This window comes from Lactuca serriola, chromosome 6 (genome assembly GCF_051521515.1).
Source record: "Lactuca serriola cultivar US96UC23 chromosome 6, Lser_US96UC23_V15, whole genome shotgun sequence".
NCBI lineage: Eukaryota > Viridiplantae > Streptophyta > Magnoliopsida > Asterales > Asteraceae > Lactuca > Lactuca serriola.
Window position 1 is genome coordinate 158,232,382 of NC_136413.1, and position 14,398 is coordinate 158,246,779.

Below are 14,398 nucleotides of genomic sequence, written 5' to 3' on the forward strand. Positions count from 1 at the left end.
TTTGTTTATGTTCTTTTCCTTTTTTTTTTTTTTTCTATTTTAGGAATTCTATGTGTAAGCCGATTTAGACCACTAGAATATCTTTATGCGGCGAAAGATAACAATGTTTCACGTGGCAAACCATAATTGGGTGCTGACCAATCCTTTTGTACACTTTGACGCCATTATTGATAACAGTAACAGCGTCAATCAATTATTTTCTATCGTTAAAAACTTATAATAATAACAATAATAATAATAATTTTGTTGATTAATTTATGCAAAGCAATCAGATCAGATCTTTGTTGTCGGATCGAAGACTGAAACAGAAACATTGAATCTAGGGTTTCGGTTTAAGAATCAGTGGTTTCTCTCGAAATCAAAATTAAATGGATTCTTTCGAGAGTACTAATTGGGATCTAATCGATTACAGCAGTCTCATCAACGATGTCGCATCCACCGATCTTTATTGGGGTGACCAGAGGTAACTAACTGTTTTTTTCCCCTCTCTCTACAGATTTTGATTTTAATAGTTTCTGGTTCTATCTATTGTGAAAAATCAAATAGGATTTAAAGATTTGGTAAATGAATTCGGATTTTAGGGTAGAAATGTTGCTGATTTCATAGGTGTTAGATTTTCACGAACTAATTCACGAAGAGTAAGATGTTTGTTGTTATATGGCTAAGTTTTGCTGTTCTTAGCTGGAATTAGGGCAAAACATATGTTTATGATAACAATTAAGTTGAGTTGTGAATCTTTTTCATGGATTCGAAATAAAATTTGTTTGATTTAAAAATTTGGCTTGTGAATGCAGCGCTGCAATCCCTGTTGATGCTCCACTTGCTAGCCTTGCACCATTAGATGAGTGTGCTGAAAAAGAATGCACAAGAAAGAGGTTTTACTCTTTTCATTTCAACATAGTTTCATAAAAGATCAATATATCAATGTGATTACAAAAATATGTTAGAAAGAGTGAGATTTCAGACAAATTTGACAATGAAACTTCATAATATTCAATTACATAACAGGGGAAGAAGTAATTCTTGCAGCAGGGCAGAGAATAAAGCATGCCGTGAGAGGCAAAGGAGGGAGAAACTGAATGACAGGTTTTTTCTTTATGAATCATATCATTTAGAAATAATAAAATTCTTCATTTTTGTTGTTTGATTAAATATAATTATTTATCTTTTCAGGTTTTTAGAATTGAGCTCTACTTTAGAACCTGGGAGACCTGTCACCAATGATAAGTTAGCAATACTTGGAGATGCAATTCGAGTTCTGAATCAACTAAAATCTGAATCTCAGGAATGCAAAGAGATGAATGAGAAATTATTGGAAGAGATTAAAACACTGAAGGTTAGTTCATTTTTTTTTAATAAATTTCTCTGAGAGATCTCTAAATGTTGCTTTTGTCATGACATTCTAAAACCAAATAGGCAGAAAAGAATGAACTTCGTGAAGAGAAGCTTGTTTTAAAGGCAGAAAAAGCAAAAATGGAGCAACAGGTCAAAGCGTTGACCAATCATACACCTCATGGATTCATGACACCTCATCCAGCAAGCAAGATGCCTGTTTTTCCAGGCTATGGTTACATTCCAATGTGGCAGTATTTACCACAATCTGCACAAGATACATCTCATGATCATGAGCTCAGGCCACCTGCTGCTTAATTGGTAACAACTGATTGGACTGAACTGGATTGGACTGGATAAAGGTATTTCAGATTATGAGGATGAGAAGGGCATTTATGTCTTTTGCACAAGTGAAAGATTGAGAGTGAAACCGTGTCTCGTCTTCTTAAAAGAATTGCAAATTTTGGGTTGAAAAATTGTTGTCTTATTGTACTTTGTAAATACTAGTGCTTTATTGTAGTTTGCATTTTCTTTTTATTGATTTTCTAGAGACAAGTAGGGTTTAATGTAGGAGGAATTTATTTATATTGGATAGAAATAAATAAATAAATAACCTTCATTGTTTTTTTATACTTGTAGCTCTTGAAATGATTAACTCTCTTCATGAATTGTTGTCCATGTATGCTTTCTAAGGTATCATTGCAAGAAAGGAATGCTACTTAAATTTCATCTTGGAAAATGTTATTAGGTGCCAAAATAGTCTTAAGCTAATGATAAGATCATTGCATTGAACAAACCATAATGCAATTATCATATCGTTAGTTTAAGACAAATCATATAGTTTCTTGTTTAGAAGAAGGAAGAACAAGGAAGGAAAAAGAAAATCCTAGAGATTCAAACATGGGGGATCCGAATGTCCCTAATGGGGAAGGAGGAATCATAGGCTCTTTAGGATCCGAATGTCCCTAATGGGGGAAGGAGGAAACAAAGGAAATATGAACTTGAAATCAAACAGCGAAAACGTATAGAGATACATTTGCAGATATATAAGTTTATTGTTTAATATTTGTATACCTAAAATATGAAAAAAAATACTATGTCATGGTTACAAAAAATATTGAAAATATTGTATTATCTTTATAAAATTTATATTTTATAATGAGATGTCATTAAATATTTAATAAAATAATTAATTAGTAAAGAAATAAAAATATCTAAAACTAACTTATAATTAATGGGTTAAAATGAAATATGCTTAAAGTAAAGAGGGTTATTATGTACAAGTTAGTAAAATATATTGACCACTCTATTTTATATTGAATGCTAAAAAAAAGTAAATAAAATATCTAGTCCAATGTTATTAAGTGATATATATATATATATATATATATATATATATATATATATATATATAATAGTAAGCTATAAAAAAACCTACTATTAGAGATGCTTTTAGGGTATCTCGAGCCCTACACCAACACTCATTTTTTACACCATTTTAATGTGAAGTCATCTCTAACACCACTCTATTTCACATGTTATTTTGGTGTAAAGGAATAATATAACACCAAATTTGGTGTTATAGGATTTATTTGCACTAAAATGGTGCAAAACTTTCATGTGTCACTCTTATTTTATCTTCTTTGATGTTTATTCAACTTTAATTATATTACTTGATATTAATTAATTATAACTAGTAAGTTACTATCCCCGCTTCGCAGGGAACCAAACTTGCATAACTACGAAAGTGTATGTAACATCTAAATGTTGGTACTTGATCTATCAATGTTTTGAAATAAATAAAGAATGGTAAACCTCATTTTATAGTTGGTCACGGCTTGAGAAAGAGTGTCTCACGACTTGACATTTGGCTGAATTGTGTATCCATCCTTGAGGCTCATAACATGACACATAGGTGCTCACGTTGTGAGAGCATGCTAACCCTAATCATGTGTTGTGCGCCCTATTTAAAGGAAATGTGAGGTTAGGACTTGCAAACCCTTAGCCTCCGTCACTTCCTTCCTGCCAAAATCGATTTTAGCATTTATTGGTGATCTTGGAGAGCTTTTTGGTTGTTTTGGCTCTTAGAAAAAGAAGAAGACACCTTAGGGGCATCACTTGTGACAAGCAAGTTCCTTCCTCAACATCTTTTTGTATTTTTGGACTGTAGTAAGTCCTAAATCTCTTGCCTTTATCTTTATTGCATGTTAGATCTAAGATTTGGTCTTTTCTCTTCATGGTGGAGTGGATAGCATGCATGAGATCCATAAAGTTAGAAACTTTATAGATCATTGAGGCCTTTTCTATAGTGTAAGTTTCAGATCTGAGGTCTGGTGTTGGTTTTAGACTCCAAGCATGAGTCTTGGCCTCGTTTTCTCCTTATTGACCTAGTTAGTGTTTAAGTCATGCGTGAATAAAAAGCTTTGATTTTTATGGTCCTTAGGGTTGGGGAAGACCATTTGGAAAATCTCAAGTAATAGCTTAAGGGATTAAGAGCTTAATGCTCAAAGCTGTTCAGAACGAATCTCACGACGTGAGAAATGGCATGTCACATCGTAAGAAGAGAGCGTTCGGGATTATTTTGTCCTGGTTCGGTCATGACATGACCTATGGATGGTCACAACATGACCATTGGCTGAAGTTGACCATGGTTGACTTTTGGGTCAAACTAAGGTTTTAACGATATAAGGTGATAGGGTATGACTTTACTTTTGTTAGGTGTCTTGTTGATCTTATCCATCTCGTGTGTGAAAGTTGTGTTTCCAGCTGCTATTCAGGATGTGAGTCTTCTTACTACTAGTTGGGTCTTTATTGTTGTTTGTTGTTATATTTGAATTGAAGTGCTGATAACTTTGGGATTGCTGAGAACCCCCAGGGTTGCTGATAAACTTGAAGCGTGTTGTTAATCCACAAGGTGTGTTGTTAACCCACTGAGATTGCTGATAATCCTGATAACTCATAGTTGTTTATTATGCTATGTTGTATGGATATTTTAGGGGAGGGGGAGGGAGGGAGGGACTCACTAAGATTTATGTTTACGGTTGTGGATTAAATGTGTTTCAGTACCTCAGATGATCGCGGAAAGATGAAGGCATGACTGTACACTCTGTCTTGTAGATTTTTTTATGATCTCCATGTTTTATACTCTGATTTGGGATAACTATATTGATACACTTGAGATTTCTTTATTTGGTTTTATGATACTTGAGATATTTTCTAAAGTTAAAATGAGAAATTGTTGTGAAATTTGGGTTGTTAAATTGTAGAGAGAAAACTTACAAGTATACAAAAGTTATGTAGCTAAGTGTGAAACCAAATACTTTATTAGGTAGGGATAATTTTTGCATTGTTTTTAAACATAATATGTAAAATTTATAAACATATGGCATGCTTCTACAATATATATATATATATATATATATATATATATATATATATATATATATATATATATATATATATATATATATACACATGAAAGTCTTAAACATATGAACCATTTCTGTAAAAACACGGACCTTTTCTATTAAGTATAGGTATTGATTTTTTTAATTTATTTTGTACATAGGGACTAAAACTGCCAAAATCCTAAACTATTATGGGCAAAACATGAAACCAAAAAGTGTAGGAACGAAATAAACAATATATTATAGTGGAGGGGGGAGGAGGTAATCTGCAAATATTCTATTAGATAGAGACTATTTTTCTAATTTTTTTAAAAAGTAATCTACAAATTATATATATATATATATATATATATATATATATATATATATATATATATATATATATATATATATGGATCATTTATGCAATAAATAAATAAATAAAAACTATACATGGATATTTTCTACAAATAATAAGAATAGTTTTTATTATTTATTTTCTACACTTAGACCAAATGAAAATCTTACCTATATGGACTGCTTTAATAAAAATAAAATAAAACGCATAAGACCTTTTTACTAAATTACAGAACCAATTTTGTAATTTATTTTGTACATTTTGAACAAAATTGCCAAAATACCGACCAAAACCTCTAAGGCAAAAAGTATATTATTCATTTCCACATTCTAATTTGATATATATAATACTTATAAAAGATAATATAATTTTATGCTATATATTAAATTGTTAATCAGTTATAAATATAAACCTTAGTTCTAAATTTATGTATCTTTTTTAATTAAAAAATATTATTTTAATAAAATAACATCTAATTCGAATGGATAATATATAAATATTTAATAAAATAACATCTAATTCGAATGGATAATATATAAATATTATTTTAATAAAACCTCTAAGGCAAAAAGTATATTATTCATTTCCCAATTTAATATAACATCTAATAACATCTAATTCGAATTAAACCAAAACTATATATAAAGGAAAAACTTTGGGCACAGTCGCTTTATAATATGAAAAGGACTTAGCCGTCTATATCAAGATTTCATTTTCATTTCTTTCCCACTCTATTGTCCCACTCGGTCATTCCCCCTCCTTGTAACCTCACCTTTCACCTTTTTAACTCATACTCTTTCTATTTTTAACTTCACCCTTTCACTTCCCAATTCCTACTTTTTCGATTTCACTGTCTTTTCTGCATCTCTAACTCCTAATCTGTCAACAAGTTTAGTGTTTCAACACGGACATGACCCATTTACAAGGTCTAACCCCTAAACTCACTAACCCGACACGAAAATAACGGGTTGACAGGACACACTATGATAATTAAAAATGTTAGATTTAAGTGAAACTCCTCGACTCTTTTAATATTTCAACCTGACACATTTGTCTTTGGTCTAGTTTTATGAATCTTAAAAACAATCACATAAAGTATTTGAGTCTCGAAAATAATCAAACAATATCTATCGGAATCCATACCATTAAGTGACCTCCAATGGATTTAGCAACCCTCTATGACCACAAATCTGAAAATCTATGCAACTCACAATGATTTCACCAAAAATACCAAGACCAAAGTTCTATCTTCAAAATTTCCCTTTATAGCCTCAAAATCCTAAAAATGGCCATCTCATAGGTATTTATACCTCTCATCAAAATAATCTATTTATTTAAAGAATAATTAAATATAATCTCTTTTAGAATTGACACTTAAGTCCCCAATAATGGTAATTCTCTCATGAACACCAATAATTCTGATTTATCTAAATATTTCCCCCATGAAAGAAGTATATGTAAGTCTAAGAGCAAAACTTTTATCTTGATGGAGACCTCAAAGTATCTAGGTTCCATGATCTTTAAGGAAGAGAGTGTAGTTGGTTAAAGTGGAGGACACCCTCACGAGTCGGGGGATTACAGCTTTATGCTCACTTTTATTTACTATATTTCAATGTTTCTAGTGCACATGTTGGAGGTCTTCTACAGTGATAGTAAAAAGTAAATAGGGTGATAGTAAATGAAAGTGAGCATAAATCTACCTCCCCTACCCCATTTTAATGGGATCACCATGTATGTTGCTGTTTTATCTCAATTATGGTCAATGTACTAAACATAGCAATGTACTTTAAAAACTCAACATACCTCAATGTTTCCCTTGTGAAATTTCCGTCACATCTCAATAGCTCCATCAACTAACGTTACCCCCGAAACCTCGGTAATAATTTATAATAAATGGCATTTTCTCATAATAAGGAAAAAAAACGTCTTTTATTTGCAAATGTTAAAATCAAACAATGTGTCACTATAATAAAACTTGCAATTGGAATGTTCAAATAGAACCATGCATTTCATATAACTTTTTAAATCTACTAGCTTTCACCATGCTGCTGAATTATAGGAACTGTGGTAGGCCAACAAGGAAGCACAAACGGGAAGACAACAGGAATCATCAAATATTTAACCTTTGCATCTTGAGGAAAACATGGTAACTTCAGTAGCTTAGTCCTCATGTTGTATTCCAAAATTCTAAGCGAGCAGAGACACCAAAAAAAAACAATATCCTGATCAAGTGGATGGGGAAGAAGCAGACTTATGAGATCATTGTAAGCTGTTTGAACTGTGGATTTCATCCCTAAGATGTTAACCTTATGCAACAAAAACCACTCCCCACCATCATTGCTGCAATCTTTAAGTTGCCATACTCGATATGTCTTACTACTCTTAGAATAGTCAGCATATCTAAGTCGACCACCAGACTCTCCTAAGCAATAATCGGAGCTAGATTCTGTTATCCCTGGTGGATACTTGATACTTTCACATATTCCTCTATAAGGATCATAAGTGAAAATTTCAGTCTTTGAAAGATTATCCCAATGAAGCAATCCTCCACAAACTACAGCACTACTGGGATACCCGAAATTACATCTATAGAAGAATTCATTAACCGAAGTTGAACTCAACATGTAGTTCTCGTTAGTCCACTTCCCTGACTCCGAACAGAATATTTCCAGACTCAATGTATCTCTTAGCGCCACTTGAATACAAACCACTTTAAAACTTGTTGTCATTCTTTGTTCTTGATTATCATTACATGAATACTGGGGATTGCATGTAAACCCAATGTAACTGGATTTAACATCAGTAGGAGGTGGTGGTAGAGTGATCCATTGCTTCGTTAACGGATTACAAACAAAGTAAACAACCGGAGGACATAGATCAGCACAACACAAAACTAATCCGTTGTTTGAAGCTAGGTACTGTATAGTTTCTTGAAGGAAAGATAAAGAAAACCCTGGAGATTCAAAAATGGGGGATTCAAACGCCATACACATCCCTACCGAGGATGGACGGATCTTACGCTTTCCATCCAAATCATAACAAAGAGCAAACGACTCGTTGATTTGATGATGATTCAAATAACAGCGAACGAAATTTGAACTTGAAATCAAAGAACGAAAACGTACTGAGATGCATTTGCAGATATTGGCTGGCTTTAGAGGGAGACGTATTAGGGTTTCGATTAAGAGCTCGTCAGTGAGCTTATCAAACACTGATGATGAAATTGTTTCCACATTATGTGAAGAACCGTCGATTGTCTCATACGAGGGTATCATACTACCACCACCGGAACCGCCCTGTACGTCGGAACTCGGAAAATCAATAATTTGTGTTACCGACTTATCAAAGGGAAAATATCCCCACAATTTGTGTTACCGACTTATCAAAGGAAAATGTGCACGAACTTTAACTTTCACATATTTATATTTTGGTTTAAATCGTCCTATTGTTATTTTTTTTGCTTTATAAGGGCATGAATTCTCTTTTTACCGGCTTTTAAGGCCATTTTTTAGAAAGTGAAGAGGTCACCCGGTCACCCATTTCACAATCAGCCAGTTATCTTGTACACATCATTCAAAAAAAGCCAACTCATTTGCCAGATCAGATGTCACCTAATGTATACGAACAGGAGAGCACGAAATTGAGGGATAACAACCATGTGGAATCCATAGCCATTATCATCACTTCCCCTCAAAATAGCATTCATCATTTCTTTCTTTCTTTCTCATTGCTTCTTCTTCGTCTTACTCTCCCCCAACCCCAACCCACGTCATCATTCCATCTCAATTCCGAAAGTCAACTCCAAGAAACAACGACCACTGTCACCGCTGGAGACATACTCGCACTCCTTGGCACACCTCAGCAGGCTGCATCCGTCGACCCCCAATTGAGAATCTGAGATAAGTCAAGTATCCAACAAAGAACCCATTCGTCCAAATTGATTAAACACAACGCCAATTCCGAGCCGAACGTTCGCAGGTAACATAATTTTGACTTTCCCATTGACCCGTAAGAACATCTGTTCAATTTCTGATGGCAAATGAAAGTTGCGCTTCTGATATCTGTACTTCAAATCTGATTACACCGTTCACAAATCAATAATTCCAATTTTGACCTTTTTAGTTTGACTCACAAGAACACCCTTACAAACACGATTTCATTCCATTGAGTTCCTGTCACGATTTCATTCGCTCGTATGACACAACTTGTGAGTTAAATTAACCATTCGGAACCCAGCACATCATAAACACTAAATCCCACTTCTTCAAATCGATTTTAAGATCAAACAACTCATCAGTCGACTTCATTACCACAATTACCTGTATTTTCAAAACTTTAAACATCGAATCGTCATATCATCATTAATTTCATCGAATGACATAAACAAGAAACTAAATTCATGTTGAAACGAGAATGAGTAGATAGACTTTTTTAAACAAAGAATCAATTGATAAAATCAAAATTGATGTCGATAATGCCATTACTCACAAAGATCGATTCCAGAACAGATAAGCAAAAGATTTAACAATCATGGATAAGAATCGTCAATTGTTGTTCGTTGGCTCCGGCTTCTGCCCCCGGCCCTGGATGCCCTTTCCACCATTTCGATGGCGAGAGCCAGGTCAAGGACTTCATCCATACGCTTCTGCATCATCCAAAAATCTCTAATTCGATTTCATGTTAAGATACAATGAGATGGCTGACAACCTGATATTTTGGTGAATCTCACAAATTTGGCAACGAAAATGGGTGATGAATTGGGTGAACATTGTACCCTTAGGGCCCAAGCAAGGCAATTCGTTAGTGAGTCGTTGATGTGTCATCTGAGTTGGGTGAGTTGACTCTGTAACTGAGCTAGGTGATGACTAGGCTTAGAAACCGGTTCAATTGGGGAAAATCCCTAATTAGCCAGTAAAAAGAGAATTCATACCCTTATAAAGCCAAAAAAATAACAATAGGGACCTTTTAAACCAAAATGTGAAAGTTTGTGGGGCTACGTGACATTTTCCCCAGATTAAACTAGAGAATAGGTTACTATGGAAACACGTGTACAAGTAGTAGACTATGACGATAATGTTTCATGGGAAAAAGTATCTAAGGTACTAAGCACTCTTTTGAAAACCGGATCGGACCGGCCGGTTCGACCAGTTCAACCGGGAACCGGTGCAGGTTCCGGTTCTTTAGCCTCTAAAAACCGGTGGTGCATCAAACCGTAAAAAACCAGCGGTTTTTTGTGAACCGCGGTCGGACAAGGCTGGTTGAACCGGCTTTGGAACCGATTTTTACCTTTTTTTTCTTTGAACTAATATCAGACAAATGCATTCCCTGATTCCCAATTCCCAAATCGCAAAGACGCAGACGCACAATCGCACACCCAAAGTCCAAACTCCAAACTCGAAACGATAAACCTAATGTTAGATGTCGATTGATTCCAATCATTCCATTCCCTTTTGTTTCTAGTTCTACAATCATAGTGTGCAGGTATCCAGTCTCCATCGTCACCTTCGTCCGATCGCAACTCTCCATCCTCTCCATCAGCTCCGATTTTTGCTACTGTGCTACACCACTGACGAGGCAACGAGCAATCCATTCCGGTGAGTAGAGAAATTACTAATTAGAAGCTTGAATTTCTTGGTTAGTTGATTTCATTCTTTTTTTTCTAGGATATTATTCACTGTTTCTTACTTTCTTACCCTTTATGCAACTTAACATCTTAATGTCGAAATTCTACACCAAAACACATATATTACGTTGATTTTGGTTGTTAACTTAATATAATTTATGTTGGGAACTAAATTAGTGACATTCATGATCTTTTGAAATATCAGATATGTCAAAGTAATTGGAAGTTGAAAGAATTAAAATTTGTGTTTGTATATGTAGATCAGATTTTTCATTGTCTATTTCTTAATGTTAGATTGTTAGTATTACATTGCCATTTCTTTGTTTCTTAAAGTTAATTGTTAGTATCACTCTAGCATTCAATTTAGGATTTTTTAGATTGTGCATTTATCAGATTTAAGATTAGATTGTGCACTTATCAAATTTTAGATTAGATTTTTTATTAGATTGTGCTCAACTATAACATTGGTTGTTTGTGTTTGTGTTTTAGATTCTGAGTACTCCTGGTTCAAGTTCCAATCCAAGTTCTAATCCATCTGAAGCACAATCGAATACTGTACCATCCGGTTCACAAGCTTCTACTCAACTAAATCTTCGATAAAAAAAGGATCCAGCTTGGAGGCATATTACTGAATTACAAGATGGAGCGGGAAAAAAGTCATATTTTTGTACCTTTTGTAAAAAAAACATACAATGGTGGAGGTATCAATAGAATGAAATAACACCTTCCTGGAGTGCCAGGTAGTATTGCAGCATGTCCGAGTTGTCCCGGAGATATAAAATACCAAAAAAGCAAAAGAGAAACATGTCGGTGTGCTCGGTGATACTTCGGGGATGAATGTACATAACTTGTATGATGTTGATGATGATGATGATGATGAGGTTCAAGTACTCACCCAATAAACAACTCAAAAAAAAGATGGAAAAAGAAAAGCTCCTACCTCCCAAACACAAACTGTGCCACCTTTTTTCAAACGGGGTATACATGATGTTGGTGAATATCTGAGTCCAATGTGGCGAGTTATGCGTGTTTGGTCCAGATCACAGTTACTTGGAATGCTGTCCAAGTTCTAGAGTCCTTGAGTCATAAGGAAACGTATATTAGGAAAGTGTAGATGTTCCTATAACAGAATCCTAGTTATATTCTATTGTGTTGTGTAGTATATAATGGGATAGGATCCTGTAATAAAATTGGAGTTTTTGAGATAGTTTTCTTCAATAATAAAGTTTGCGAGTTTATGCAATTACCTCTTTAATTGGTATCAGAGCAAGTGAAACCTGCGATAGTTTCTGTGAAGGAGAAGGAGAACTCGTGAAGGCGAACCAAGACGGAAATCGCTACCTGTTCAGAATTCTCGTATAGAATCCGAGCAGGAAGTTAAATCACGACATCAATTGAAATTCTCGTGCATTAAAGATTTCCTATTCGATTATTTTGACCTGTTCGCAACTAGTGTGGTGAAATCGACGATTTCTACGTTAGTGAAATTGGCGATTGCTTGAAGCCCTCGTGTGAAGAAATTGTTCAGAGTTATCGTGTGGAGAAGAATCGCTATTGTTCGATTTCTCGTGTTGAGAATCTGAACAACAAGAAGCATCAGGAAAGCAATTACCTCTTTAATTGGAAGAAATACAAACGTGTTTTTTTCTTCCTAACCACATGAGGCCTATTTGGGTTTTTTCTTTTTTTAATTGGCCCAAAATTTGATTTGTCAATTACAAATCGTGATTTCAATTTTTGCTTATATTAGAAACAAATCAATTTTTCTGATTTGTGGGGAGGAATCAAAAATTGAACCGAGATATCGGGAGGAGAATCTTCCCAACCACCGGCTAAGGAACATATGTCGTTCACGTTCCAATGTCCGACTTTGACATCGACGGACTACACAATTTGGAGGATGCGCATGGAGGTGCTACTCAGGATTCATGGCATTTGGGATGTAATTGATCCCAGACTAGATGATGTGAAGAAAAACAACATCGTGAAAGGATTGTTGTTTCAATCGATTCCGGAGGATTTAATCCTTCAAATCGGTAATTTGAAAACCGGAAAAGAGATGTGGGAAGCGATTAAAACTCGTAACCTAGGAGCTGATCGTGTGAAGGAAGCCGACTCCAAACTCTAATCACGGAATTCGAAAATTTAAAGATGAGTGATACTAGTACGATAGACGAGTTCGCTGCTAAATTATCCGGGATTGCTTCGAAATCCGCTTCACTAGGAGAGGTCATGACCGAACAAAATCTTGCGAAGAAGTTTCTTACGAGCCTCCCTAGGCGGTTTGTCCACATAATTGCAGCCCTTGAACAAGTTTTGGACCTTAAAACGATTGGCTTTGAAGACGTGGTTGGTCGCTTAAAAGCTTATGAAGAAAGAATCAAGGGTGAAGACAAAGTGATCGAGACTCAAAATAAATTACTTTATTCCAAAACCGAATCATCCAACAGAAACACTGATTCATCAAGAGGTAGAGGTCGGGGTTCAAATAACCGAGGAAGAGGACAAGGTGGTGGACGTGGCGATGGACGTGGTCGGGGTAATACCCAAAATCACGGTCACTCGGAATCCTCTAAAAATCATGAAGATCAAAAGCAAAAAGGAAAACAACGCGAGCAAAGAGATCTCTCAAATATTCAATGTTACCGGTGTGACAAGTATGGTCACTTTGCTTCAAGATGCCCGGACTGAATAAAAAATCATGAGGCTAACCTTAATCAGACACACGAAGGAGATACAAATCATGAAGAAGGAACGTTCTTTATGATGAATACAATTCAAGAAACGGTGTTCTTGAATGAAGACAAATATATCCCTCCAAAAGTTGAAGCAAATGCCGATGAAGACGGAATTTGGTACTTAGATAATAGTGCGAGTAACCACATGACCGGAAACTACTCTTATTTTTCTGAATTAAATAAAAACATAACGGGTAGAGTGAGATTTGGAGATGGATCGTGTGTTAGCATTAAAGGAAAAGGGTCAATTTTGTTCGAAGGGAAAAGTGGTGAGCAAAAATTAATGAAAGATATTTATTATATCCCATCACTTCGTAGCAATGTTATTAGCCTCGGGCAATCTACAATAGTCGGTTGTGATATTCGGATGCGAGGTGATTTCCTAACCATGCGAGATGGAGACGGAAGATTACTTATGAAAGTCCCGAGAAGTGCAAACCGACTCTACAAAATAAAGTTAAAAGTTGGAAAACCACATTGCTTACAAGCCAAGTTTAATGATGAAGCTTGGTTATGGCACGCGCGACTTGGCCACATTAATTTTGGCGCGATAAACTTGATGCACAAGCTAGCTAAAGGGGTACCGGCAATCCACATCAAGACAAACTTTGTGAATCTTGCATGTTTGGAAAACAAACAAAGCAGTCGTTTGCAAAGAAAGCTAATTATAGAGCTACAGATATTCTCGAGATGGTGCATGGAGATATTTGTGGACCGGTTGATCCCCCCACCCAAGCGGGTAATATTTATATTCTAGTTCTTATTGATGATTATTCTAGATATATGTGGTCTTTTCTTTTGAAGCACAAAAGTGATGCATCCGGGATTATTAAAAGATTCAAGATATCAATTGAAAAACGAACCGGTAAAGAGATCAAGACTTTCCATATGGATAGAGGTGGAGAATTCACATCAACCGAGTTGAATCGTTTTTGTGATGAAGAAGGGATTTCACGTATGT

The 14,398-nt window shown here is 35.0% G+C and overlaps 2 protein-coding genes across 2 annotated transcripts; one reads left to right on the top strand and one right to left on the bottom strand.

The window, feature by feature from the left end:
* Positions 1–237: 237 nt before the first annotated feature.
* Positions 238–1,869, top strand: LOC145057165 (transcription factor bHLH104-like). Its single transcript, XM_079004949.1, has 5 exons — positions 238–463; positions 795–875; positions 1,009–1,086; positions 1,174–1,336; positions 1,417–1,869. Exons 1-5 carry the CDS (start codon positions 369–371, stop codon positions 1,648–1,650), a joined length of 651 nt encoding a protein of 216 aa, XP_078861075.1. The 5' UTR covers positions 238–368; the 3' UTR covers positions 1,651–1,869.
* Positions 1,870–6,989: 5,120 nt separating this feature from the next.
* LOC145057166 (putative F-box protein At3g23950) lies at positions 6,990–8,480 on the bottom strand. Its single transcript, XM_079004950.1, has one exon. It carries the CDS (start codon positions 8,349–8,351, stop codon positions 7,107–7,109), a length of 1,245 nt encoding a protein of 414 aa, XP_078861076.1. The 5' UTR covers positions 8,352–8,480; the 3' UTR covers positions 6,990–7,106.
* Positions 8,481–14,398: the final 5,918 nt, after the last annotated feature.

Excerpts from the sequence above, each read along its gene's own strand:
- LOC145057165 (XM_079004949.1), top strand. The coding sequence starts at position 369 with ATGGATTCTTTCGAGAGTACTAATTGGGATCTAATCGATTACAGCAGT. Across the intron at positions 876-1,008 it reads AAAGAATGCACAAGAAAGAG|GGGAAGAAGTAATTCTTGCA; the intron begins GTTTTACTCTTT and ends ATTACATAACAG. Across the intron at positions 1,337-1,416 it reads AAGAGATTAAAACACTGAAG|GCAGAAAAGAATGAACTTCG; the intron begins GTTAGTTCATTT and ends AAAACCAAATAG.
- LOC145057166 (XM_079004950.1), bottom strand. The coding sequence starts at position 8,351 with ATGATACCCTCGTATGAGACAATCGACGGTTCTTCACATAATGTGGAA.